Source organism: Varroa jacobsoni, unplaced genomic scaffold (assembly GCF_002532875.2).
Source record: "Varroa jacobsoni isolate VJ856 unplaced genomic scaffold, vjacob_1.0 scaffold_1129, whole genome shotgun sequence".
In the NCBI taxonomy this organism is placed as follows: Eukaryota; Metazoa; Arthropoda; class Arachnida; order Mesostigmata; family Varroidae; genus Varroa; species Varroa jacobsoni.
In genome coordinates this window covers 360,532-388,035 of record NW_019214031.1, presented here as the reverse complement: position 1 = coordinate 388,035, position 27,504 = coordinate 360,532, and the positions used below count along the sequence as shown (strand labels likewise).

General features: G+C 40.0%; 1 protein-coding gene and 1 long non-coding RNA gene across 9 annotated transcripts in view; one reads left to right on the top strand and one right to left on the bottom strand.

Annotated features, from left to right (window-relative positions):
- The window catches only part of LOC111266928 (prolactin-releasing peptide receptor), a 102,937-nt gene that overhangs the window by 58,296 nt on the left and 17,137 nt on the right, over nucleotides 1-27,504 (top strand). For 4 of the 8 annotated variants that reach the window (XM_086971136.1, XM_022844795.2, XM_022844791.2 and 1 more), the window contains one exon: nucleotides 4,359-4,604. The exons of 1 other annotated variant lie outside the window; for it this stretch is intronic. Coding sequence is in view for 1 of the 7 variants with exons in the window: in XM_086971138.1 (XP_086827264.1) it covers nucleotides 3,543-3,592; nucleotides 4,359-4,429 (121 nt within the window). In the remaining 6 variants the exon portion in view is untranslated. Of the gene's footprint in view, nucleotides 1-3,542; nucleotides 3,593-4,358; nucleotides 4,605-27,504 lie in introns of those variants that run through there. 3 more of the 8 variants (XR_015313600.1, XM_086971138.1, XM_086971137.1) reach the window with 3 other exon arrangements.
- On the bottom strand, nucleotides 16,245-26,957 carry LOC147752616 (uncharacterized). The gene is made up of 2 exons (XR_015313604.1): nucleotides 26,067-26,957; nucleotides 16,245-16,830 (listed from the first exon to the last, which is right to left on the bottom strand). It is a non-coding gene; the product is annotated as an uncharacterized LOC147752616 (long non-coding RNA).

Here is a 27,504-nt window from a genome sequence, read left to right as displayed (position 1 = left end):
TGTATTGTGTGTCAGTGTGATCAGCTGCCCGAAAAACAATTGGAAAGCAGGTTGTTTCTCCTTTTCTTAGTCTCTATCGTGTCCTTTATTCTACTGTATTGTATTGAACTTTAGCCTGTAGTAGATATTGCTTAAGAAGATTTGCCCAGTGGCAAAACAGTAAATGGTGGCCTTAAATATTGGGGCATCGCTGCAAACGGTAGGATCGCCTCCGCCTACTCAGCGCCGTTCTATTCAATCCACATGCGAGTCTACGCTACGAACCCATGTCAATAGCAACCGATTAAGGGTAGCTAAACTAATAATTGAATTTATGTAGAGACGGGCAGCTATATGAGTAACCGATATTCGGCGGTGTAAAAACAGCGACTGTTCTGAAAGCAAAGAAAATCGTTCAGGAGTATGCATACTATGAAAATATTGCGAAATCAGTAAACAGAGCACACATCCGAGATCGTTGTTGGGCTACTGTTTGACCATAACTAGCAGCGATATACATAGTTGATTTGTGCTTCCTCGAACCTGCTACGACAGCAGAGACTTGTCTGATAAGCCAACGTTATTCTCCATAAGAAAATTCTGAACAAAAAACGCTTTCTTGCGAGTTGCAATGCGATAGCTAGCGTTCTTGTTCACCCATCGAAGGCCTTACCTGCTTTGAAAGGCTGCACTGGTTTCTTGCATGTTAGTCGACTGATACAGAAAGTTAGAATAGATTCTGCTGTGAATTTAGGCCGCTCTGCTTAGGGAAGGCTTTTCACAGAGTATGTAATAGAGACTGGAATCAATACACACTGAATACCTTACCAATTGTAACTGATTATATCAGGAAGGTGCTATTATTAGATACCCATTTGCATGAGCAGTCATTGCTTTTATGGTAAATTGAGGGCTAAATAGTTTTTATATAGTTTGCTAATCGTACAGTGGTTTATTCAGAATCGCGTACGAGCATACTCTGTGATACTTGAACGTCACTCGACCATGCTAATAGTGATAGCTCTGTTTGTTGCTAAAAGCTTCCTAGTCGCTCTCCTACTCTCAGGAGATTGTGTACTCAAAAAAAAGACATCGTCACCAAAGGGGCCAACTTCGTAAAAGTTGTTATATCAGTTAGGGGCAATATGGCTCTCGCTGTGTCCATTCGTATAGCCAACTATCCGTCTCGCGTAAGGCTACTTCAGGAGTAGAAGTCCGGAGACGCTCAGGAAGTAGAAGTTAGCGTTTGTATATTTTGAGGGCATGAATGAACGAGGGTATGAATTCATGACGATTAAAAACGCTTGGTTCAGAATCCTCGGTATCAGTTGGCATGCTATGCCAGCGGTCTCTACGAAGGACCACTTTTCGAGCTGTTATTGCGGCAAGTTTCGAATTCTTGTTTTCACTCAAAAGAGCTCCTGAGAAAAATAAAGCTCATAGAAGCAAAGGAAAAAGACTAATGTTGCGGCATGAGCGCTTCTGGCACATAAGAAGGCCTGATTTTTAAACAGAACGGGTTTTGTTTCTAAATTAGCATGCGTTTAGCGTGGCACTGACTTTTGTGTCGTTCGAAAAAGTATATAAAAACACATGCGTTTGCAAAGCTACCTAGGTCAAGACCACTGGATTACTGAGAATAAAGTTGGGCAATGCAAAGTATTTAAACAGAGTTTTACGATTGATTGCATTTATTCTACTGTTGAAATGTTATGGAAGGGGCCACGAATATTTTTGCCATCTTCTGTTCTTTATTGAAGAAAAAAAAAAAGAAAAAAGATAATTGTGCATAGTCAACCTGGGCGTGGACCAACCTTCATGTGATTTCAGCCCAATCTATGCAGATATATTCAAATATTATATTTAAGAGGGTGAATTAAAGGCTCCTGACTATATGTGATTCATTCAATCGGATTATATCGTTCTGCTGGGTCCATAGACAATATAAAACTTGTAAGACATTGCAACAAAATAAAAACATAACGAAAAATGCTATTTATGACGAATGTTAATGATCTCGCGCAAGTGGACACAGCCCACCATACATTTGACTGTTTATATTTCCGAAAAAGTTTATTTATATTCAGAATACACAAAGCCTGAAACACACGTCAGGTATTACCTGAATGATAAAAGTGTACTTTGATTGAGCAAAAATTGGTATCATCGATACACGTCCTCATGACGTAATTGAGAATGGTGAAGGAATGGCCAAAACACATGGGAAAAAAAGTCCTGAAATGGAAGCCAAAGTACATAAAAAAACGTTTCTTTAGAATAGACATCGCTTAACAGATGTTGTACCGTATATATATATATCAGTCCACGATAATGGGTAAATACGTACGTATGTACGTATTCAGTCGAGGCATGTGATGGTAGTTTTTTTTTTTGCAATGCGTAGCTATAGGACGTTTCAGTAATGAACTAGGTAACGTATACATTAGTAGACAGTTGTGCGATGCGTCCAAATTGCGCGGCAAAGTTTACGATACGTCCTCTCACTAATAGCCTAGTTATGTTTTAGGTTCAGAACTCATTGACTCATTAGTTACCTCACAAAAACATCATCCTGACCGATCGGTAGGCGCGAGTCGTCGACTAGCAAGTCAGCTGATACGGACTTGGTCAGTCCACTGAGTGTTAATTGAAAAATCAGATTCCTTTGAAAGTATATAAAAGTTGCTTCACGATATATCATCATTTGACGGTTCGACATGAAATCTGACAGATTTGTATTACAGCACGTACTGCCATTCACGTAATCGATAGAAAAATATACGACCTAAATAGTGTTAGTTAGCGGAAGGTGGGGCTGTATAAGCCGTTTTTAACACTATAAAGCTTTTTGCAAATTTTAGGTGTGGATGGGTCAGATATTGCATGCAATTGGCATTACAGAATTTTTACGTTGTCCAAACTTTCGAACATAGGGCCATATAGAGGGGCTTTTCTTTTTTATGTATTTCATTAAACATCTGTTGTACTATGAGGGAGCAAGATTACAGACCCGTTCTTACACCACGGCTTCACCTACTATTCTTAGTCTAAACCAAAAACAAGGCACGTTTCATGAAGGGCATAACATTGAGCTAAGCTATAATAAATGACCAGTCCGGAACTACATGAATTCTATGGTATAGGCTATCTAGCTTACTGCGTTTGAAACAAGCTGACATCGATGTTGCAAAAGAAGTAAGTAGTTACAGAGTTTGCTGAAAAATGTGTGCCTATGTACATATGTTAATTTAAAGTAAGTCGTCGTATTTCCGCGCTCGTAGTACAAAATATTGCTTTTGTCAACAGTGTGCTACTGATTTTCGAAGAGATTTTTACGCATGACGACTTTTTTAGGTGTACCGCACCAGTCGGGCGAAACAGTTCTGCCAATGGACACGCTCACCAAATTTCGACCCGTACAACCCCACTTTCTCCTTTATGTCAAGTTATTTTCTTTACAAAGTGCCAAAATGATAGTAGCAAATGACTATCTTATGTATTTGTCATAACTGTCGAAGGCTATTAACTATCCCTCAACCAATGAAGTTCTTCCTTTTTGGCAGGTCCGGTGTTGACGCATTCGTCAAGGACCTTCTTCACTGTAAAATGTACGGTTAGTAATTTAATTTTCGAGCGATTAAAAAAGCGTTAACTCGTAGGTTCGAAACCTAGCGAATGTGGTATGTGTAATAGTCTTCCACTCAAGCTACGGCCGTACAGTTTGCGTAGTGCGCCTTTCGCAATCCTTGTCCTGTGTTGCCTAAATTTTTCCTTTAACAGGGCGACCTTGTCTCGTTTATCGAACTATTTCGTCTTATCGACACAACTGGGCCGTATGTGGATAAATTGGCTATTTTGCCCCCTCAACCATTCACCAGTAGTAGTGACTTTTCGAGTTCCACCAAACGTAAATAATAGTCTTTTGAAAATGGCGATTTGACTTAACTCTAAGGTTAAGCGAAGTTTCCAGAGCTAGATATTCATATATCTACTTCGTGTCAACCTGAAAACACCACGTTCTGTCGTCCGTAATGATTCTGTGTAGGAATTTATCATTTATGACTGAGTGTTCGTCTGTATAGCGCAAGGTTCTGAAAGGCTTAGCTTATGGAGCACTCAGACTAATCTTTGAGTAGAGCTTATAGATTAAAAATACCTGTCGATAGTCATATGACTGCAATTCATCTACTCGCCTAACTTAGAGTTGTTCTCCGTCAGGGGTGCCTTCAGGCGGTTCTTATCGACCTCAGGCGGCCGACCAAGGCAGAATATATCCGCTAGATTCAAAATACCGCTACTAGATCATTAAATAATACTGGCATTTGGAAACTAACGAATGATTAAAGTTCAGCAATGTTTTTTTTAAAAATTCTTTTCAGGCATGATTTTCAGAGCGTATACGGCAGAAACACCTCGTACTACTTCAACAGCTTTTTGTTCTCAACGAAAGGTGAACTGTAGTGGATGTTGGAAATATGCTTTTTTTCTTACCACCTGGAATTTTCAACTTTAGGGGGATCTGAATCTGATGTAAAATTCCGCGCGCTGCACAATGAAATTACGATGGACTTATAGAGGAAAAGGAACACTTTTCAATGGTTTATGGAAATAAACAAACAATAAAGGTAACTTGAAATAGAATACTAAAAAATCTGTATTATATGCGCCGAGTATTAGAATTTCAATATTGCCTTCAGGTAGAGCCGTATTTTCGCTTTCGTGTAGGAGTAACTACACATCGTAAATAATAAGAACACCCTTACTTACATATATATATATATATATATATATATATATATATATATATATATATAGTGTTGTTTTCTAATCTATGCACCCCTAGGGAATCGTTTGCGTTGTACAGTGACTAAGGGCATAAGCCCATCTAACATTCTGTTCACCTTGTAGACCCCGAAGTAGTGACCATTCAAAACAAATAATAGGTCTTGAAACACCCCAGAAGAGATTATCTGTATCAGAAGAGTTCTGCATGTACATAACATGATCATGATAATAATGAGTGTTAACATACAAACCAATTACAAACTTTTATCGGTACTTTTATCGGCTACCAGGTCGGCATTGGTACGTTAGTAGAAACGTTCTACAAAAGTCAAAACGCCGATAAGGCAAGAGCTATTTGCCGAAAGTCTTAGACAGCCATATACGCAGACGCGGTTCATACTCAGCAGTCGTTCATCTCACAGCCCAGACTCGACATCGCATCGCCAAGAGCGATAAGACCGTCAATACTCATAAGCACCAACACCATGTCTTGTCAATTCTTACCGACAAATAGCGTTACTTTTATTGGTACTTAAATTCATAATGTGGCAGACAAGATGGTACATCACGATAGGCATGTATTAGTTTCTTTATATAGAAGGCGAACCTATAGAAGACACAGGGCCAAGCAGGGTTCAGCTATACGGCGGCGGCAATAGAGCAGGACGATATCAAACTGGGTTGTCTGTCGCGACTGTCAACAAACCAGGAACTATTGCTCTTATATTTGAAGTGTTTTCGTTTTTTAGATTATTATATATCAGTTCTTCTGTAGCAGGAAAGTCATATGGCAACGAATGAAGTTTGGGCATATAGTTTTTTACGCAAGATAAGAATGGAGGCCTCTTAAGCGTTCGACTGTTCAGTGTCTCAGCTTGAATCGAAGGGTGGAATTCGGAAGTGTAACACGTATCTGAGGTGTACATTTGGGAGGCATAAATACTGGGTGTTAGGTATGATTTGGACTATAAAAGTTATAATTTTGTAATCGGTCCTATTCAAATTTCTATACAAAATAAGCAGGCGATTTTAAAGACATTATTGGTTTTCGATAGACATTTATAATACTCCAGTCAACTCGCGCGGCTTTTCCCCTACTTATATGTAGTATTCAAACGCTTATAACAAACGGATGTCTATAATAGATGATCATTTGACTTATTCACAGTGATTACATTATCTAATGAATAACACATCTAGAACAAGATGTCTGAATAGAGAAACTGATCTTCTTCTTCTTCTTCCAGACAAATTTTGCAAAAGGTACTTGAGCCCTTTTCCTAAATTGCCGTCGAAGCTTTCTTGCAGGAAGCGTACCCTTAGAACCATGTCAGAAACAATATCCTAAGCGAATGATCCGAGTTCAGCAGGTAAAATGTAGGAGCGGTAGGAGCACACTTCGACTATCAATTAACTTCACTGAGGTCGAGGTAGTGAAACTCGAAAGGGCAAGTAGGGTAGTGACTTACAATACATTGTTCCTTACCGGCTCAGCCGTGTACGTCAACTAGTTTTCGTGTTTAGGCTGATCATCTTTCTAACAGCTCTATTTCGGATAGCGTAAAAAAATTAGTGAGACGCTTACTGCGGCGTCACGCGCAATCAACGTTTTTGGCCTTGTTTTCTTCGCACCCTATTTATTAAAACTGAAAATGGTTCCGGGGCAGATTCACGGGCTGAATGTCATTCGAGAGGACATGCCGGTTGCGAATCTGAAATAGCTAAATTGAACGGAAGCTTCGTGCCCGAAAAACATGTAATGAATCTACGTTCTACGGCAAGAAATTAGAGAAAAATTGAAAAAAACCTGCTTTGCTGTCAAAGTCAAAGATTTCAGATGACGCTTCAGATTCTTAACCACGAGTAACCTTTCCGAGCGCTTCAAAAAGTGAGAAGTTCGTCAAAGTCAATGCGAGGTTTGCCAACACGGGAGAAACGCCGAATGAAAAAAACCAAATCAGAGAAACTGTTAAACCGTCATTCGTTTTACTGCACATGACGATTTCCACCATGTGTAGCCTGGTGCAGTCAGAAGCTTCCATGAATCAAGCGAAGAACGTAGCTGGCATATATGAGGAGAAAACTGTGATAAGAAACATACCTCGTGTTCTCCTCTAGTGCGCTTGTTTCTCTATGTGGCTTGGTGTACTGACTCAGACTTTATTACAATCTGTATATAGTTTACGAATGAAAAGGAATAAGTGAGAACTGTCGAATTTTGAAGTAAAGGCACAAACTGAGGCCGTGTTAGGTTTATTAATGGTAGGAGTATGAGCTTTTAAAATAAGGACGGAAGTCGCTCAGGAATTGGTAAAGCGATACTAGCATTAGAAGTCGCTTGAATATCAACTAATGTTATTCCACCGTTTACGAAGCGCTCCATTAATTAAAAAGGGCTGAACATTAATTAATGTAATAAATGTGAGTTTTTTATTTTGACGTCGGTTAATGGTTGAGCGTTACTCCTTTACTGTCATTCTGAGTGGATAAAAGCCGTTGGTTTGTTACCACTTCTGTCATCATTCATAAACACATGAGTTCATCGACAGCTTACTCGAGCCTACGCGCGTTATGTACTAATTAGGCGCCTACTAGTTTTTACCATCCCACAGCGTTCCTCTTTACCTTGAACATTTTAAATGAACGTGAACGTTATTAGAGCAGTATTGCAGTACGCTGTTGCGCTGTCGTTGTTCATTGCCCCCTTTTAAACTGTCATCATGTTCTTCTAGTTCTTTGCTGTTTGTTTCATCCTCCTTTCGATGTGTCCCTGCACAGAGAGCCCAATCATAAGCGACCGTACGTACACCTATGTTGCGCACGTGCATTTCCACATGTTATCGTATCTACTCTCGTGCGTATACGTAAATTGTTCGATGGCGTTACGATTATCATCTGCATAGAGATGTGGAATAAAAAGATAATATATCCGTAGTAGTAGTATGTATCTTAATCGCGTGTATTTTGCCGCTACCCAGGCAACCTGAATTGGCTAAAACTGATGCAGGCCAATCCAGTTTTTCAATTTTCGCTTCTCTAACCTCACTCTTCTGTAGCTTCCTATGTATAGTTAACGCGGCCCACTTCGCGGCCGCTTCACAAAAGCTGTCGAGGACACAGCTACTGTGCTGAAGCACAGGTTGCTAATCGTTTTGGGATATTCATAGCGACGCTGTCTGTGTTTTCCTAACACGGGTTGTTCCTTGTCATGCAGAATTTTCGGCATCTTTTTTTTTATTGTTTTTAGCCGTACGCTTTTTCGTTCCCACTACCACGCCTCCGTCAGGAGCAACACTGTAATAATAATAATAATTACGCAGTAATACTGAGACCGAGGTAGAGAGGGAACGGAATCCTTTTTTACGTTGTTTTTGCTATACAATTTGCTGGCGATCATAAAACTGCCAATGCGGCCGTCAGTACTTTGTTTGCACCAGCAGAAACGAAGGCCATATCTCTAATGTTTCACGCACTCAAACTAGAACTAACGACAAAACAGACCTGCCTGTTGTGTTGTACTGTGTGGCAGGCATGACGACGACGACGACGGTTTCTGTCCAAAGTGACTCTGTTACTTTTTGTGGTCAGAAGTGGGAGAACCGTCGAACTGAAACACATATCCTGCCCCAAAAGGTCTGCAATCTTGGTCTGGTCATGCACGCGCAAATTGACGCGGTCTGGTAATTGTAAACTTGTCAGTTAGTGAATTACTATACATATATTCACCAATCTTGCAGCCGACAAGAGGAAAGCAGGCATCATCAAAACCTAACAATGCGCTTCTTCCAACAAGGTCCATAATCAATCGGCCTCAGAGTTCGCAGAACTCACATTCGACACATGCGTGTTTACCCCCTTAGCATTTTGAAATTACCTCTTTACGATGCATCGCAAACGATTTGTTCTCATTGATTATGCATTCGGGGAGCGACCAGCCACTTACCTACGTGGTCGCCAGTGAGGATGATCAAGTATCAGAAACTACAAGAAGACTTTTACCAGCTGTTAGCGAGGCGCCGGCAACCGGATAGAGTTTTTGATTACTCCTTTAACAATAGAAAAGGTTGATTGAAGAAAACGGCTGGGCACCAACAAATGAATAGTACCGATTCTTATGTTATCACATTTTCTTAAAGCTGGTTCTAGTATTGATTAATCGATCATGTATCATTGTTTAAGGTCGTACTAGAACTTGTATACTATAGTACTCATGTATAGCGCCGATTCGAATCCCATATGTCATGTGTGAATCGACGCGGTTTCTCACTTACAGATCTTTCTATCCCAGTGAAGTTATTACCACAAAGAGAAAGTATTGGTTCTAGCGGAGAATGAGGCACTGCAGAAAAATGGTTTAGGGTATCTAAGGGATTCAACGTGAGTTTGAGTTAATGGGAATGTACTTTTTGATATTGCTAGAGCGCTATGCTGACAATCCGAAGCTTACATATACGTTGCTATTCGATTGATTTGTCACACAAGGCGTTCCGGTGCAGTTGTTCCTAGTGCAGACCTTTCATGGCGGGCAGCGTAAGCAAGCGTTGCAGGTTTATAGCCCGTAGTACCGTCATCACGCTTTCCCATATTCAAAGCTCCAAGTGGCTGGCACGATATGCTCTAAACCTGTTTGACCTGACAGCACGATGCAGTAGGTAAAGGCACATGTGTCGCTACAACGCCTCCCTGTGTTAAGCTCGCCTTGGCACTCGGTTGACTTCGGAGACCGAGAACTTCTCGTAGTCGCCGTGTTTCTATGACCTAAAAACCTTTCGATTACTTCACTAAAACTATGCGATATAGAGTGTTTATGCAAATAAACTAGCGGCTATTGAGAAACTGGTAGCGAGCGATAGAATAGGTAGATCGTTATTACCCTTCCCCATATTTCCAACCCAAATCAATTTTTGTAGAAACAAATATATTATAAGAAATAAGGTTAAATTAATGTTTTTTTTTTATTGTAAAGTCGGAGGCTTGGACACGGGGGTATTTATCCAATTGTGACTGCGTTCGTAATATGTTCATTCTTAGCACAAAATGTTTTTGAAAATGTTCAGCATCACCTTCCTGTCGTTGACATAATAAAGTAGTAATTGATTTAATATGAAAACATATCTACTGGAGCCCAATAATAAAGTATACATGCCTCAACGACGAGAGTCATAACACCTCTTTCAGATGGAGTGCCTGCGCCGCACTGGCATTTAACACTCGTCAGAAGTTACGTCCGCACTCCGTATGTCGGCACGTCTCCACCTATGCTGACTAGAGATGTAAACATATTGTAATATTGGGCTTATAATGAATAACTGCTACCTACGATCATTGGTTCCGTTTCAAGCTAACAGAATACGCCCGCTGGAATACGCGCACGCCCCCAGCACAACTGTACACCACGTAATTTAAACTATAACTGTAGTCATGTAATGCGTCTGATCTGCTTTCGTTTATTCTCTCGCTCAACTTAGGTTTTTCGATACGGTTGTCGTCGTTTCGTTTTCGATGCAAGGCGGATAGGAAATTCGTTTGGGATCATAGAACTCCTAGGTTCAAATCCGAACTCAGCTCAGCTGTATGCTAAATAAATACTGGTGTATACGATCCCAGGCCAAACAGAGAATACTTAAAAAGAGCTACATGTCCTTGGAATTGAAATAAAATATTTGCAAAACCTGATGCATGCATTGTCTGATATGAACCAAAATTTATCCATGCCAAAGAAAGGTATACCTGACGAGCATGATGCGGGCTGGCGCACCCATGTTATTAATTAAGTACCTTTAGTCGAACAATACTTTTATCCCTATCACGATTCTATAAATGTGTTTAAATAGTTTTTAGATAATTTGTGTGTGGGCGCTTAGGTAAAGGTATCCAGATGGCATAAATAAAATTTATGGTTATCTGTGGATGGCTTTACGAATAGGCTCAAAAGCAAGAACGTGTACTCTGATTTCAACGACTCAGATACAGTCTATAAACCTCTGTTTCCTACTGTAAACGGACTGTAATCTTTTTTGGCCTGCCTTTCCTTCCACAGGCCAGCGGTAAGGACACTCTAATGAAATGAACTAGGTTGAGTCTTCTTTGATTAGCTTCATATTATTCGATCGACAAAATATATAGCAACGCATCTAAACCTATAGCAAATGTATGCATTTTTGCTTTTCGTCGTTTGATTCCACTGTCTGTTTGATACCACATAGATCTAGCACTGTAATTTGGTATGCAGATCTTTAATTCTTGAATCCATTATCTACAGATATATGAGAAACGCAAAGTTTCAAAGCTTTGTTTTTCTATACTTGAACTATAAGAATCATTGCTACTTATGCTTCTTTTGTCCGGAATCAAGTTAATCAGTTGCTTTAGTCGACGCCATTTTCCTTGACAGCCGAATTTGAATCTAAGTTACCTCATATTTCTCTCCAGATTTCAAGATTCTAACTATAGGTACTTAAGTACAATTCAACTTTTTCGCGTCCGATCCTTACCGATCTCGCATTACAAGATACTGATAAATTGCAATTATAGCGCCACTTTTTGAGACTTGTTAAGTTATAGCTTGTTTATCATTACTACAATCGATGACACGATGAAGGCTAGTAATGATCATCACTGATAATTGCGACACGTTTCTCCTGTTCGCTTTCTGTATACAGAAATCCCGTTAGGTTGATATACGCATATCCTCTTTGGTAATCGTTAACATTGTTCTTCTAACGCCTGTTAAGGACAGTATTGATGCCAGATAATGCGTCTGAACTGTCAACGTCAAGAACCGATCTCACAAAGACAAGCAGATCGGCAAATACTGAGACTTGGATGCGGTAAAACGATAAAACTATACATCTATAATGTCTGTTGAGTTCGCTAGAGATCGAAGCTATGGACCAATGGCGATTGAGACGTTCAAGGCATTGGTTTAGCCTAGTTCTAATTGCAGTCCAAAGATTTAGAGGTGGGTAGTGCCCACTGTATGCGATTGAGTAAAAGAACACGTGCGTCACGCAGAAAATGTTTTCAGTCATAGCATTAATAGCAGGAGCAGGAACGACCCATAATAAGACCAGTAATTCAAGTAATATGCTGGCAGAGGAGGTGCTGGGTTGCCATAACGCACACTGTGGACAGCTTGTCAAATAGGCTGCAATATTTTGTGTTCGCCAATAGGCTATATTCTCCTTGGTGGCTTCCGTGTGCAGGGAGGGGCCTTTAGTGGGCGTCTGTGTTCAATCGGCCTAATCTGTTCGAGCCTTTGCTTGTAGGTCAACATCAGGTCGTTACACGGAGACAAGGGAATTGCAACAACGACAGCACTGAAATGGTGAAGCGCCAGAAACTGCACGTCACACGAGCGTTAAAGAGAATAATAAAACGTTTATGCTTTCCCACAAACCCATTAGGATCACGAAACGAGTGCTTCCATTATTTATAGACGTATTCTTCGCCGACGATAGAACATCCTCATTGTGAAAGCGAAAACTGACGACACTGAATGCTCTGCGTTGAAAGTTTCAGACGGTGAACTATTATTTGTGGTGTGGTAGCTTCCGCTAGCTCCTGAATAGCTCTGATGTTTACAAAGTTTGTGGAAAGAGGAAAACCTACGAAGTTTCAGTATAAATAGTACTTGCTAAAATCCCCAAACCTATCAAGGCCAATCAAGCATGGGTTGTTATAACGAATGGATAACTAAAAGCGCTACGGATCGATATGGTGTAGAAATTAGGCATCCTATATCATTCGTGCTGCGCTTCGCTCGTTGCTCCTGCTTCTAAGAAATTTTGCTGGGGTAGGAGTTCTAGAAGCTCATTCGAGACGAAAGAGCGGGTTATTGGGGCACTGAGTCTCTTTACGAAGATGTTTTGACGATCGTCAACTAAAAGGGAACATGCAAGACTACGTTCGTATTTACCTGGATTAGTTAGCTCAATGTTAGCCATATATGTCACCCGTCCTATCGTGTGCAGTACGCTGTGCCTTGAGCTACTATAAGAAGTAGACAAAAGCTTCTTATAGTTTCGCATTTTTACCAATTTTTCAACCGGTACTCCCTTTTCTGATATCGCACAACTTGTACAATTTTATAAATCGGGTAGACCGAGGGCGTAACCGCTGTGACAGTTAGTTATAGGCCGTTAGCTATGAGTAGCGTTGGTGTATGCACATGACAAGGGCGCTTAGGCTCTTGACATGTATTTACGCTTATGTATGACCTTATCCAAATGATGAGCATCTTATGCTACTAGAAAACAATTAAACCTATTAAATTAAGGTTGGCTTTCGGTTTCGGTTCGGAGAATTTCTTACACCTTCTAACTTTTTCTTGGTATAGTACAGAATTTTTTTTATAAGTCTATTTATTTACGAGCATTCAACACACCCGTTTCCGAATCTTTTGTCCAATAAGGGCATCAGCTGGCGATACTATTATTCTGTTGTTGTAGTCACAGACATTAGACATTGTATTCTTGGATACAATTGAAATAAAGTTTTATGCCTTGTTAGATATTCAATGGCGTCGGAGTGTTACTCTATCGTCGAATATAAGAAGTCCTGTGGGGTAAAACGGGATAATCTTTTTTCTATCTACTTACTGTAGATATTCATGGTTATGTAGGGGAGCAAACGAGGGAGGGTCATTGGAGGAAACATCTTCTGAACGCTTGTGGCGACCGCTGCACTTGTAGCTCATGCTAGTAGTCACGGTGCTACTAGTGATGGTACCGCCGAATAAGGCCGAGTAGGCAAGAAGCGTTTTGTCTTCTTTGTCAGTGACGCTGTTGTGAGTTTTAGTTGGTGGCCGAACGAACAGCGCAGTGTGCTCTGTAGTGAGTGCAAATGTGACACCACTGCTGAAAGGCACTGCGAAAAGGTTTATTGAATGTAGCGCTTTCCTCTGAGAGGTCCGCCGACTAGTAGAGCGGGTCTAACTCTAACTAGCCCGCCTCTAGGGAAACAGGTTAACTTTCGGACCCCTTTAACGATGCGCCAAGCGGTGAATCAGGACTTACGAGATTGTTGAATTTCGCACGCAGTTTACACCCAGTCAGTTCGCGGATCGTCGCCTGCTTTGAGCAGGCGCCAGCATTACCTGGTCTGGGTTTGCCTGAAACAAAAACAAACGGATTACAGCAAGCTTCTGAGGCATAATAGGCGATTGAGTGACTGAACATAATGTCACACACCGCCAGTCTTGGCTAGCATTTGCGAACGCTGCATCGTTCTTTGCTGCTACAGTATCCATCTAGTGGATAAAGCGGGTTCCGCAGTAACCCTTCGGTGGCCATTCAATGGATGGATAAACGAGTCGTGCTGCTGAATGTTGAGGTATCGAAGAAGTGCTTTCGGAAGTTACTTTTTCAACTGCGCATTCAATTCTTTGTTGTGAAGCCCATTCCTTTCCGTTCCATTTCTTCGCTTATTTTTGCGGCTGCCATCTTCTGCTAAAATAAAATTTCTCTTTAACAGTTTTGATTGTATTTTGCTTTTTCACTTCTGTTTCCGTTGCTGCCGCTGGGGACGCTTCTCCGTCTCCTACTACTACGAAGGCGAACAGATTTTCCTCTGCGGAAACTTCTTCTCTCATAAATCGCGGTTGCATTTGTTCGGTTCTCCCATGGGATCTACCACCCCATACCATTTTCCTTTTACTATTCCGAGCTATATCATGAGGAAGAGAAAGAAAGGCCAACAATAGCAATGAAGTAATGTGGAAAAATTAAAATCATCTCTAATTTCAATAATAGTGTAATCCAGGTCACGCGAGACACGTAATAGGGTGAAAGTCATTTGCTGTCGTGCCATTGTGTAATGACCTCATCGAAAAAGTGTGTCATCGAATGTAGCAGAAGTCCGCTTAGTGACTAATGTGCATTGAAGCAGCCGCGGTTGATCAGGATGTAGGCCAAAGCCTTACTTGTAAGCCTATAAGCCACTGTTCATATAAGCTGTGTTTAGAGTGCTCCATTCAAAATAATGATCTCCGTAAGATTGCGTTGCTGCTCAATTAGCACTGCGGAACGCATATTGTACGAAGTTAAATTTGTCTAACTAACTACAGTATAAGTTATACATCTTTATTTTGTATTGTATTATGTGAAGGTTAAGAGTTTATTTTGACTATTAGATAATTGCGGTATCCATTACCTAACTTGGAATGAAATAGCATTGCAAGTTTATACTTATTTGTATATAGTGATATTAATAAGCTACTGGGACAGCTTGAACAGTTCCTCGACTGACTTTTCCTCTGCCGAATATGTCGCAGTCGCAACCACTGTGATGGGCATCCGACCGCAGGTCCCTCACGGCCGCTGTTGCACATAGGCCACTTGCACTGGCAAAATAAAGACAGTATATATCGGGCGCGGGAAAAAGCGCCACCGCAACCTGTCGCTCTCGTCTTTGTTACCCTTTTGCCCAAGCGATAATTCAAAAACTAATGTGGGCTTGCGCTGGTGCGCGATTTTTGTTTTTGCTTCTTTCGTGACCACTAGGACCGCCTCGCTATCTTTATCTTCTGTTTTCTTCATACGCACGATAGGATACGAGTCCTTTGCTGCCTTTTTGTCCTCCAAACATGTCAACACTTCATTGGTTCCAGAATTACCTATGAGTGGGTAGCTAGCAACCGTAATAATCGCAAGTGAGTTCCGGTGAATATTACCATGAATACGACGCGTGTACTCTAGCGTTGGTACATTGGTTGATCTAAAAGACGAAGAATAATCTAGTTATTCCTCTTAGTATCTTCAGGACGATAGACAAACTTGGAAAAAAAAACTTGTCAATTTGTTGAAAATTGAGCTTTTGCTTCTCCTGTTGTTTCTTTTTCAAGGCTAAAGGAAACATTACAGAGTCGGGCAACAGTAGCAACTGTCGCAGCCACCCTGTTATGAGGATGTTTTAGGCCCTGCGCCTAAAGTCTTGATCTTTTTTCATTACTTTCTCTTTCTTCTCTGTCCCCTGCCGAATGTCGCTTAGAAATGAAAGAGCTGTAATACAAAGTGCCGACGGCGTGTAAGTGATACGAAGGAGAGAAGTATCTGGCACTAAGCTACCCGGGTGGTCACGACGCAGATAGATTTTTGTGAGGATAATCATAATGGTGATGCCTTTATGTACGGCTGTTATGATACGCTAGACAGACCTAGCAGAACGAAGCAATTCTGGAAGCATCATTTCGAAATCGGCACTTAATGCGATTTAGATAAATCTCGTGGCTTTCCTTCAACGCACGTTGCCGGAGTCGAAGTTGGGTAGATTTAAGGAACGATTGACACCAATTTTAATTTAGATCTCAATTTCATAACCGTCATTTGGGTCGCTGACAATTTAGAAGAGAACCAAAGTAGTAGTAAGAAAGAAAATGTTCGTCTGACCGTGACATCATAGGGGACTCGAAGTACCTAACACTGTGACCTATAATCGACATCTCAAAGATATAGATCCAAAGCAATCGAAGCAAGCTGAAGTACTGGTTAGTTAGAAGATTGAAATAGCGTAAATTTATTTTTTTTGCACTTGTTCAAGATTACAATAGCTCAATAGTGCTATTTTAAATTATTTTCTAATTTTAAATTAAAACCTGAGAAAAAAACACAGTGTTCAATGTATTTAGATGCAAATGTGATTTGTAACCCGATTTCTACGTTCTTTAGAATCAACAAATGTTCACTAGAACATTAAGTTGTTGTGCTTATTTAGCGTATGAAAAGTAGTTACTGTTTGCTTTAGGTAGATTAGTCGACATTATCACTTTTTGATATAACAAAGTCAATCTCAAAGCCATGAAGCGCAGTAAGGGCATTGAAATGCCCTTGCTGTGACTTCGAAATCGAGGCTTTTGAAGGATAGTTGTGCTCTTAGTTTTTTTTCAAAAACTTGATGTTCAATAAAAAAAAAATATCAGAATAGGGAAAGGAAGATGAAAAACGGCCTTGCAGATTCGGCCTGTTGCAGTGCAGCTTTTTGCACGACTTGAATACTGTAAGAAATCGTCATCGATTCTTAAGCATTCCCCCTGTGAACTCTTGTCTGGAACGGGTTCTCAGCCGAGACCTGCAAATCGAAATTACGTGACCTATTATTATTATTATGTCGTATCAGTGTGATAAAATTCGCTAATTTTTGCCCAAGGACGAGCTCAACAGTAGGTGACCAGGTAGTAAGAGCACGAGAAATAAATCATATATATCAGACGCCCACGCTGTCACTTTGCCTATCATTTATTCAAGTCAGGCGAAGCTTTGAAGTATCGTACATTTGACTGTGAAAACTGTCCTATAATCTATCTGTTGGGAATGAAAAAAAATATGTGCTCATAAAATCATGTCCTGTTTCCGCTACTTATCGCTGCCCGAATACATATCCCACATCTTTTGCCCATAGTTGTATTATGAAGAGAGAATATCAGGCCAAACAAAACGTCAATTTCATTTCTGCCTGGTTATTTGATTTTCGTTGGACACCAGCCTTCACGTCGGATTTCTGCTGTTCCGCCTAAAGGCCAGTGAATCATACTGTCGTGTTTTTGCGTCGTCGTCGTCGTCGTTACGTATTTTGTACTGTTTGTCTTCTTTTGTCTTGTATTTGTGATGACGAATGACGAAGGATCACTGTGGTGACAAACATTGCTATGACATGACAGTAATGCCATCTTTGATCGACTGCAGCAGATCAAGGTGCCCTTAGTTGACCATCGTCAAGCGCACGCGGGCAAAAGATTACTTTTTGGTATCTATTTCTAATGAAATCAATGAAAACGGCTGGTGCCGGCCGTAATCGATGGCTATACTATGCCTCCTACCAGTGCAACAGTACAAAACTTGTAGCAGTGGCACCATCACCAGCCTCTTTCGATCGTTCTACCCTCACACGTACTATAATACACTGTCAAGTAAAGAAAAAAAAACCCACCCCAGGAGATTCATGCGGGCTAAGATAATCGCGACTGTCGATTGCTGCAGTAGCTTGACTTCCGTTGGTTCAATTTTTGCTTTTTTTCGGTCTTTTTCAGTACCAAAAGTAAATAACCAGTTCCTCTCGCTATGAGAAATTCACGTAAAAGAAAATGAATGCTATCAGCCGCCTGCATTGACGAGGTAGATAAGAGACTGTGGTGGGTGTTACTACCTACAACCTTTAGGGTGCACGTTTAAAAAACCAACGAGGATATAGTACAAACAGAGAACAAATATTGCTAATTTAATATATTTATTCATTGTCAGCTGAGTTTGCGCATAGATGCGTCTGCATGTTTCTAACCGTCTGCTTTCTTACTGCTGTAAAGACATTGAAAATACAACACAGTATTCAAGCTTTCTTCGTGAATTTAGTGAAAAAATGGAAGACTGCCAGTATACAGCTTTGAATGATTGACTGAAGAACAACGATATGTACATTTCGTTGTATTTGAAGACTTTTTAATTTCGTGCATTGAAATAGTTATTTAAAAGCGTTATAAGACAAATCAAATAGACATTTGAGTGATATGACCCTTACCCTGAAATTATTGACTAAATCATTTTGTTTGGATTGTCGTGTTATTGATATTCCGTGTCCCGGGTAAACGTTACCGTACGAAGGCAATATCTTATGATCTAACTATAGGCGCTCGGATCTAACTATAGATCGGATATAGGCGCTCGTATTTTCGCTAGATCGTGCGACCTAGGACGGGTTATCGTCAACATCTTGAGAGGAAAAACGACATACGATTCATTTAGTAAGTGGCGCATATTCTCTTACATCAACCATTGCCCGTATATCTGTTACCGTGGAACCACTCATATCTTCTAAGCAATTACCTACGGGGTAGTGAATGCGAACCATTAACAAATACGATATCATCGATAGCCAAGCCCCATATCAGATAAATCTCAAACATTGCAAGGAGAAAGCATTTATACTTGCGTATGATGCATCTATGTCTGTTTAATAAGAAAAATCCTGTTTACTCAAGAAGGTCATCGAAAATTTAGTAAGTAACTAATGGTGCTAGACATCGTTACGATACAGCTTAAGTTGCTAAGACGTCGTTACCGGTCGGATTGGGAGCGTAATCAATCAATATAAGATTTTCTGCATCTGATACATCATGGCCATTTTATAAATTTCCTTTTATGAAAAGACTTAAGTTTTGTAGTAATTTTTAGCTATTGAACTTAATGTAGCTATCCAGTCTTCATTCCTTTAACGCAATCGAATTATTTGCAGTTATAAAATTGCATGGCGCCAGCAACTTCATACAACCTGACATCTGCCAAGAAGGGCTCCGAAGTGCATAAATTAAGGTTTGACGCGTTAGCAATAGGTGCATAGTTAAACCCGCTGAGTTTACATAAATCTTCTTTTAGCTAAATGACTCGTTTGGTAATTGTGAACGGAGCGAGCTCCACTGCAAAGTGCTAACTTATGCCAAAATTTGTTAATTCTCTCTGCCGACTATCAAGGACTATTTCATTCAGCCAATTGAGTACTGCCGAAGGTACCGGACAGCTAAAAGTTCATATTGATCGGTAGATGATATTACTTAGAGTGTAATTCTGATTATTTTGAAATAGGTTGTAGGAAAAGTGCATCTCTGTTAAAAAAAAAACTGTTAAAATCCTATATTTTGGAAGCATGATGGTAAAAGTACAGTTATGGCGACATGATCTTGGTGATATCACAAAATTTGCCCTCGAAAAAACGCCAGTAGACGTATAGTTTAAGCATTACCTAATTCGAACGTAAACCTTTTTTTTTTTTTCATTTTTATATGTCGTTCACAGTACCGTTCTACATGGCCTAGTGTATATGTCGTACGCAGAAAACGGAGCAAACACATGGTCGTGTCCAAGTTCACACTATATTTTGTCTTCAACTGATAAAATTTCCGACTTGCCTGGTATCATACATTTATAAGCCAAAAACATTAATCATTATTTGGGAATTATAGAGCTACCGAAAATAAAAGATCAGAACTGCTCTTCAAGCCAGGCTGGAAGCTGCGCACGGCTCCTCAACTGGCGTTCAGTTTGTCCTTTCTGTGGACGCTGCCGAGGTTCTCTCCACTCTTCCTTCTCCATAATTAATTCAGTAGTCCACTTTAGCCTGTCTAGTATGAGTAATGCTTTCTTGTCGTTTTTCTCTCCAGCCCTTCTTCGTCTTACGTCAATACACACTCGGCCTCAGGCTCTAACTCCCCGCATTTATTTTATCTTCCAGCTAGCCTCAATGCCTCTCACTCTCAGAAGCAGCTCTAATTGTGAAGATCTACGGTGACATTAAAGTCAGTTATGAAAAAGCTGCATTACTGACCCTACCTCTTAGAGTCCTTTATCAAAACATATACTTAATCAGCGTCAACATCATCTCGATTCTAACTTTTCCCTATCTCACCACCAGAAAGACCTTCGGAAAGGGTTCTCGACCAGTATGTGAGGTGTTCCTAGGTGAAGTTAAGATGCATATCGCTTGTGGCAGTGAAGATATCTTTTGACGTCATTGAGGCTTTTAACTATCTAGATTGCGCGGCTTTTATCAAACTGTTCCATTCTATTTTCTCTCTGCTTTCACATACTTCCAATTGGAAATTAAAGTTGCTGCATCTCTTTCGTTAATGACCCCACAGTATTAATTAAAATTAGAAACGCTTTGCCACCAACAACTTCGTTCTAGCTGACCCTTACTTCCCCCTACCCTCGCTACCTGCCGCCCCCCTAAAACATTCACTTAATATCTATAATAATTATAATAATGTACAATAAACAGTAGAAGTTTTTTTTAAGTCGTCCCTTACACCATGCTTGTCACTGCTACTCTCCCTATAGATAATTACCCACTTTAGCTTAATTATATAGCTTCCATCTGTAATCTTCTTTTGAAGGGGAGTTCCTTTTCGCAACTCCATATTATTAACTCTCTCCTTAAATATCTCCATCTTGTCTCCCTTCTGTCCCACCACAAGTCTCTCGGTTAGCCTCCTCAACTACTAATCTTAGTTTACAAATCCTACTTTGTCGCTTTTATTTCCTACTGCGTGCTCTCTCTGATACTTCCCAACTACATAAACTACCAATGAATCCATCTGAAGCGCTGAGTGAATCAACCGCCATGTTGCAATGGAGCGGTCTACATCCTGGATTTTCGTTTATCGCTCTTTTTATCGTCCTGATCTCCGTCACCTTCTGGTGTGCCAGGACTTCAGTGATTGACTTCGCATGACATAAAACTCTTTTCTTGAGTATCTTAAAAAAAGTCTAATCATTTCGTTCATTCAAGAACTTTTATTAGCTGTCCCACTTATAGATCTTCTGGATACTCTTCCTGCTTCCCCCGACTCTTCGTTATAACTGCTCCCCCGTCTTGAATAGCTCACCAAACTCTTTTTCCCATGACAGCATTACAGTTGTTGTTACGACTATTATAGTTATTATTACTCTTCTTCGTATATTATCCTGTTAAGTATATGTCTTATAGCTCTAGCAGTTATGCCGCAAGTATCATTTGTTTATCATAAAATCAATAAATTTATTGTATTATTCTCGCTATTTGCGAGGGTCCCTGCCAATTGTAGCTAAGTCAGCGTACATCCATCTTTATTTATCCAACATTTAGCAGTCTATAGCAGTTTTAAATGTTAACATTTCGGTTTTGAAGCATTTGGTAGAATTAGATATCGACGTACGTGTACATGCCATCATGGCTACTTATTATTTAAGACCTGCATGGAGCAAACTGTGTACATATCTACATACACATGTGTGTAGTAAAAACAATCCACAGAAAAAATCCAACAAAAAACTTTGCCACATTATCTTATATATTATAGAGAGGCAAGGTATAGTATTTGTAGTCATTAAAAGGCATTTTAATACTATAGTTTTAATTATATGTAACACCGCAAGGTAAAACCAAAAGCACTATGGCGAAAAAATGACGTTTTACTCGCTGTCATAGCTTGTAATAGTTTTATAATGCAAAATTAATTCTACCAATATGAACATTTGTAAAGCACTTATGGAGGGCTTTACGGGACACATACTACTACGCTAGACATATGCACGCATTTGTAATATACAATGCAGATAACTATTAACGTAGACGTTTATAGCACTGTCCGTGCAATCTTTATGCACGTAAACGAAACTTCCTTCTTTCCCACCTCCTACATTTACTTCCCAGACCAATTTAACAAAATACATCGAGATACGTGCATTCGTAGCTAGTATCAGTAAAAGGGTTTTCGAGAATCAAAGACATATATGTGCCCTAAAAGCTTACACTTGTAGCGATAGCTGTTTCGCGTTACTATTAAGATGAACCAGAAATGAAAAAAAAACATTCGGCGCAAAAAAAAGGAAATATTGCTAAAAACTAGTCGGCCTCGTCAAACGGCGTTTTCTTCCTTGACACAAAAAAATTTTCGCAAATTCTCCCTTTGTAGTCTTCTTTCTTTTTCTTTTTCTTTTTTTTTCTTTTGTTATTGTCAGTATTCGCTACCGATCAGGCTAGAAACCAATTACCTTAAAGGTAACTGAAAAACAACACACAACATCGACTGGACAAGACAAGAGAACTTACGCAGGCCAAGAGAAACCGAGTGTAGGACAGATCTGCCATCAGCCAGCGCTATGTCATATTCTCTTACCAAATAATCATTCAAAAGAATCGAATCATTGGATGCTAATCCCATAGGTAGACACCCCTCAGTTTTCCTTTGTTATCTTCTATCTAGAAAGCTGAATAACTAAATGGATCCTTAGCGTAAGCCAACGGACTTCAATGCAGGCAATGAATCAGATTAGGCTTGTATCCTACAAAGCAGACACATATGCACCAGACCCTTCTACTTTCATATGTTCTGAAGTCAACTTGAAATATAAATACTAGTGGTTATATAGTGAAAAAAGGACGCGAGCTGATCTCGATCTAAGGTCTACATCTTTTACCTTTAACGCAAAATCATCATTGATTTATTTTGCTAGAGGTGTTAACCTCGCTCAAACTTTGACAATCAGAATGATATATATATATATATATAAGAAGATTTATTAAAATTAAGATAAGGTTGCCTATAGATTCCTTCGTTGATGTGATGATATAAACATCAAGAAAGATATAGTTGTTTAATAATTAAGGTAGTGGCAGGTCAAATTAGGTACCTGTTTATCCTTCTACTTCTACGTTAATTAAAACTGATGACATGATTTATCTCGCGATAAACAACGAATTGCCATACTTGAATGTAGCTCTATTTATTATAAGTAAGGCTCTGTTTACTCAAAGACACCTAAACATAGAAAAATGTACTATACCTATTTGAAACATTTTTGCTTTAATTGAAGCAAAACACACTTGAAATGTTCATTCTGATTTGCGAAAATATTTCCACATTTTTTTATTTCTAATTTAATTTACACAAGGGAAAAATTCCTTAATATTTATTAAGCCTATATCAAATGATTGAAAAAACAAAGTATTAGCAGTCACCATTAAAAAATGCTTATCCTTGACAATTGGGTTAAATAATAAGTGGCAATAATATGGCGTTATATTGTTTCGGCGGGTAAAAATTTTACTATGATTTATGCATCCATCTATTATGTGTAACCTATGAGATCAGTGACGCGCATCTACCCACCCGCTATAACTAGATATATATCGTATACCGCATAACTGCTATCAACTACGGAAATTGCACTTTATGAAAAGTTCTATATTTTTTTTCGGATAAAGTCTCGTTATAACTGCTAATGGTCACATCCTATGTTTGGCCGCGGCGGCCTTGCATACGTTCTCCTTACTGCGTAACTTTAGCCAGGAGCCAAGTAACGTAAGTTCAAATAGTGAATCAGTTTTCGCGCGTTAGAATTAAAATGGCATCGATTTTTCGATTGGTAATTTGGTTGAAATCGGACTGCGTCCTTGCTTGTTCCTATTGCTATGTACGTTATATGATACGGGCTTATACATGTTCAAATAGTAATAGAAACTCTTATTGAATGTTTTATCTTTAAAGGTAGATATAGTATATTGATGTATCGAAATAAAGATAATATCTAATTGGCCTTTGGTTTCCTGCGCAGAAAAACATTCGCCTGAATATGCACAGTAAATAAGGGTATAGGCGTTGCGCTTAGGCTTGAAGCGTCTACGGTGGTTATGAAGGCCAATATTCTAACTTCTCGAAACCAATACGTTATTCTCTATAAGGCTACCATCAAGGCAAGGATGAACAATCAGTGGCAGGACTCAGACTATGCTTAAATAAAAGCTACATCACTGTCTGACTGTCGTACCCATCTATGCCTATGGCGGTCTAGAGCCGTGCCTCAGAGTGTGGTCAACCTCTGATAGGAGAAACAGTGTTATACGTCTTTACTTCACCATCGTTGACGAGATCTTCTTTTTGGACCTTTTCGAGCATCCACTGGCTCAAGGAAACCGTAATAAGTAAAAATACCGAAAGCATTGGTTGAGTGCGCGAAGAAGAAAGCCTCATGTAGTGTAAAAAAATTCAGTGCATCTTGTCCAGCGGCTAATACGGCCTGATCTGTCACTACGCAGCACCTGCCAGCTAACCCTCTTGCAGGCTTCGTTTGTCGAGAACCGCGACAATTAGGTCGGATCCGTTCAATCAAAAAAAAAACAATAAATCGCAATCCTTGAAGAGTGCATGTATATATTGACTCAAAGTTATGGAATTCAGCGATTACGGTGTATCTGTTAGACGTCTCCAGGCAGCCGTATTGTCATCAAACGATTTCCCATCTATTGCACATATTTGTTGTCCTTACTGCTAGCGCCAGCGAAGCAATTTGACAGCCTTGCGAATTAAATGTGCTCAACTCGTTAAACTAATCATTCATTAGCACAGCTGTAGTACACAATATAAAAGTTCTCGGATCGATTCGACATGCGCACATGAAAGTTTGATGCTTACACTTTCTGATCTCTGGTCCCTAGAACTTCAACTTCATGTAAGTGTCGGAACAGAACCTCGTTTGCATTGAAGTTAAGATGGGAGGCAATTTGTTCTAAACTGGTTCAGTGTACTTGGGACTAACAACAGAGACTGCAGCCCGTAAATACCGACCGACGACGAGGATTAAATGATACCTTGTCTGACAACTGTGCGTTATTTTATGTGTTTCGGAGAATTACTCTTATCACAAACGTAAGCTAACCGTATTTATTTTTGAATATCTTAAAACAGTATATTTAAAAAAAAGCGCTACATAAGTAGGATAAAGCTTGACAAGCATAATGATTTGTTGAATGGAATTAAGTACTGTTCTCCGCAAAGTCTAACGACGTTGGCGTCTATTCTATGCTGCAAGTTCTATAAATACTAGCAAGGAATCTTCTCAAAGCTTCTATTTTTGTTGTTAAGCGATACGCAGATCGTGGCTCATTCGAGCAGAGATTGACGGATAGGTGAAATGCTAACTTCCGTCGGCCCTCCTAAGAGAAGTGAAAGTATTTGCGTATCTCGGATGTCGGTAAACCAGTGGTCTGGAAAGAAACTATGGCGGCGTAGACAGTAGGCTTCAGACGATCCCGGCAGCTAATCCTGTTTGCCTAAGGACAAGGGCATACTTGCCCCGTAGTCGAGTTTCAGTCCCTGCTGGCGAGCTATTAATGCAGCCTGACTGAAGAGGCGTCATAGCTCAAAGGACAAGTAGTTATTTCTACTTAATTACCTGCCTCTTTTCTGCCAACGAACACTCGCCTGCGGCCCTTCGCCAGTGTGCAGAAGACGGATTTTCAAAGGCAGATTTGCATTTAGGTATAATGGTCATTAACTAGAAAAATACTTCTCAGGCATCCTGCACACATAGACTTTTAATAATGGAAGTACGAATCGGCCTAATTTTATCGAAGAAACAAACTGATTGGATTCATCATCAGTTTATATTAAAATGCTGGTAAGAAAATAATGGGTAAGAGAATTAAAGAGTTTTTTTAGACAGTTACTCACTGATTAAATACTAAGATAATACATATTACTTAATAACTGTTTAATAATAATAAAAATAGCTAACAAGTTTCGGTAATGGACTTAAATTTTTTAGGGTATCTTTCCCTTCAAAAGTTTTGACGAAATATATTGGATTTCGATGGAATTTTACTGCTTTTCTTGCTTCGTGCTTCTTGTTCACGTGCCGCAAAACTATTTATTTTTATTGAATCTGCGTGCTGACAGTAAAAAGGCTTTGACGATTGTATTTTTCAACGTTGCAGAACTTTTATTACCACAGGCTGAGTACAGCAAATTTCTGCGATAGCTTTGCGAGTAGCGTATTTACCTGTTAATCTTAGGGACACTCTAGGTAGATCTGCCATCTAGGTTCGAACCCGCGCGTAGGCACAGTTCGTTTCGTGCTGGAAGCCAGCCGTCTGATGGAACGTTGTCTAACGGCGATACCGGACGTAGCACATAGAGTGTAGCCGCGCACAAAATAGCCGGTCTCTTCGACTAGTGATTATGGAATGACGTCCTGGCAACAGTGGCATAGCGGTAGACTTTAAAACTGCCATCACAGCGACTCCTCCTCTCTCGAGTTTACGGCAAGATTGATGCTCGTCAACGTTGCCAGTTATTTGTCTGCCGACGCACCTGCTTCGAACAGCAGACCCTAACGTGCATGTGGCAGACAATCAGGTCACAGAAAGCAGGCGGTCGATAATAGAGATACTGTAATATATCTTTAGATATTAGGTGATCTCTCACAGTATCGGCTTAGTTCGCAACAAGTTTCGAAATCGAAAAAAATGCAACCCACAAATATACATTAGACATGCAGGCCAAGATCTTCAGGACTATTGAGCCAGTTTTCTAGCTAGGAGTTCGGAATATGTGGACTTCACCTTATTAACTGTCTGTGCCTGCATGCCTAGTATAGGTGGCTTGAGTATTCTGCCTGCCACAGTTGTCTACTGTTCCACATCGGTTGTTAATATGAAAGCTTCTAGTGAATGGGAAAGAGAGCTTGTTTCTTCACAGCCCGTTTCCCTTCGTGTGAACTATCAAATCGACCAAATTTTTGGCCATCACTACTTATCTTCTATATCTCACATACTTATCGGTTTGCGCCTTGTTTGACTGGGTTTCCCAGACCGCCACCGTTGCCGTCGCCACATTTACGTAGCGGTTTCCCTCCTGCAGTTATCGCTGTGACGGTAGAACCCGTTCAGCGTTGTCGGTCGGCGCTTTTACATACCACCCACCGCATTATTCTTCGCCCACCCTGACCGCTGTCGCTACTGGATGATAAATAACCCATGGATAGGGTCATTGCGAAGGCAGCCATCGGACAGGCCACAAACGGTTAGTTGGCAAAATATTGAAAAAAGATAGAGAGAGAGGGAAAGGGAGATCAGAAGGAATGATGCAGTCGAGAACGAGAAAAAGGAGGAAGCCGTCACTTTTTTCAAAGGTGGACCATCTTTTTTAGTGTCTTAAGTATTTGCGTACAGACTTGTCAGACATATCAAGTTAGCAGCCTGGCCGCTGTAAGCGGAAACGTACCGTCTAATACACGTAGCCTCTGTGGCAGAAAGATTAATAATCTTAGGAAAGTAATATTATTTTTCGACGTTTGGGGATTAAAGAGTTTCAACTTGCATAGCTCAAATGGTCCGTACTAACGCTTAGTGACTATTTTTGCAATGGTTGAAAGTAACGTATGTGTGACATTAAATTTAAATAATACACTTTTCATACAGGCTTGTCATGAAATCAAG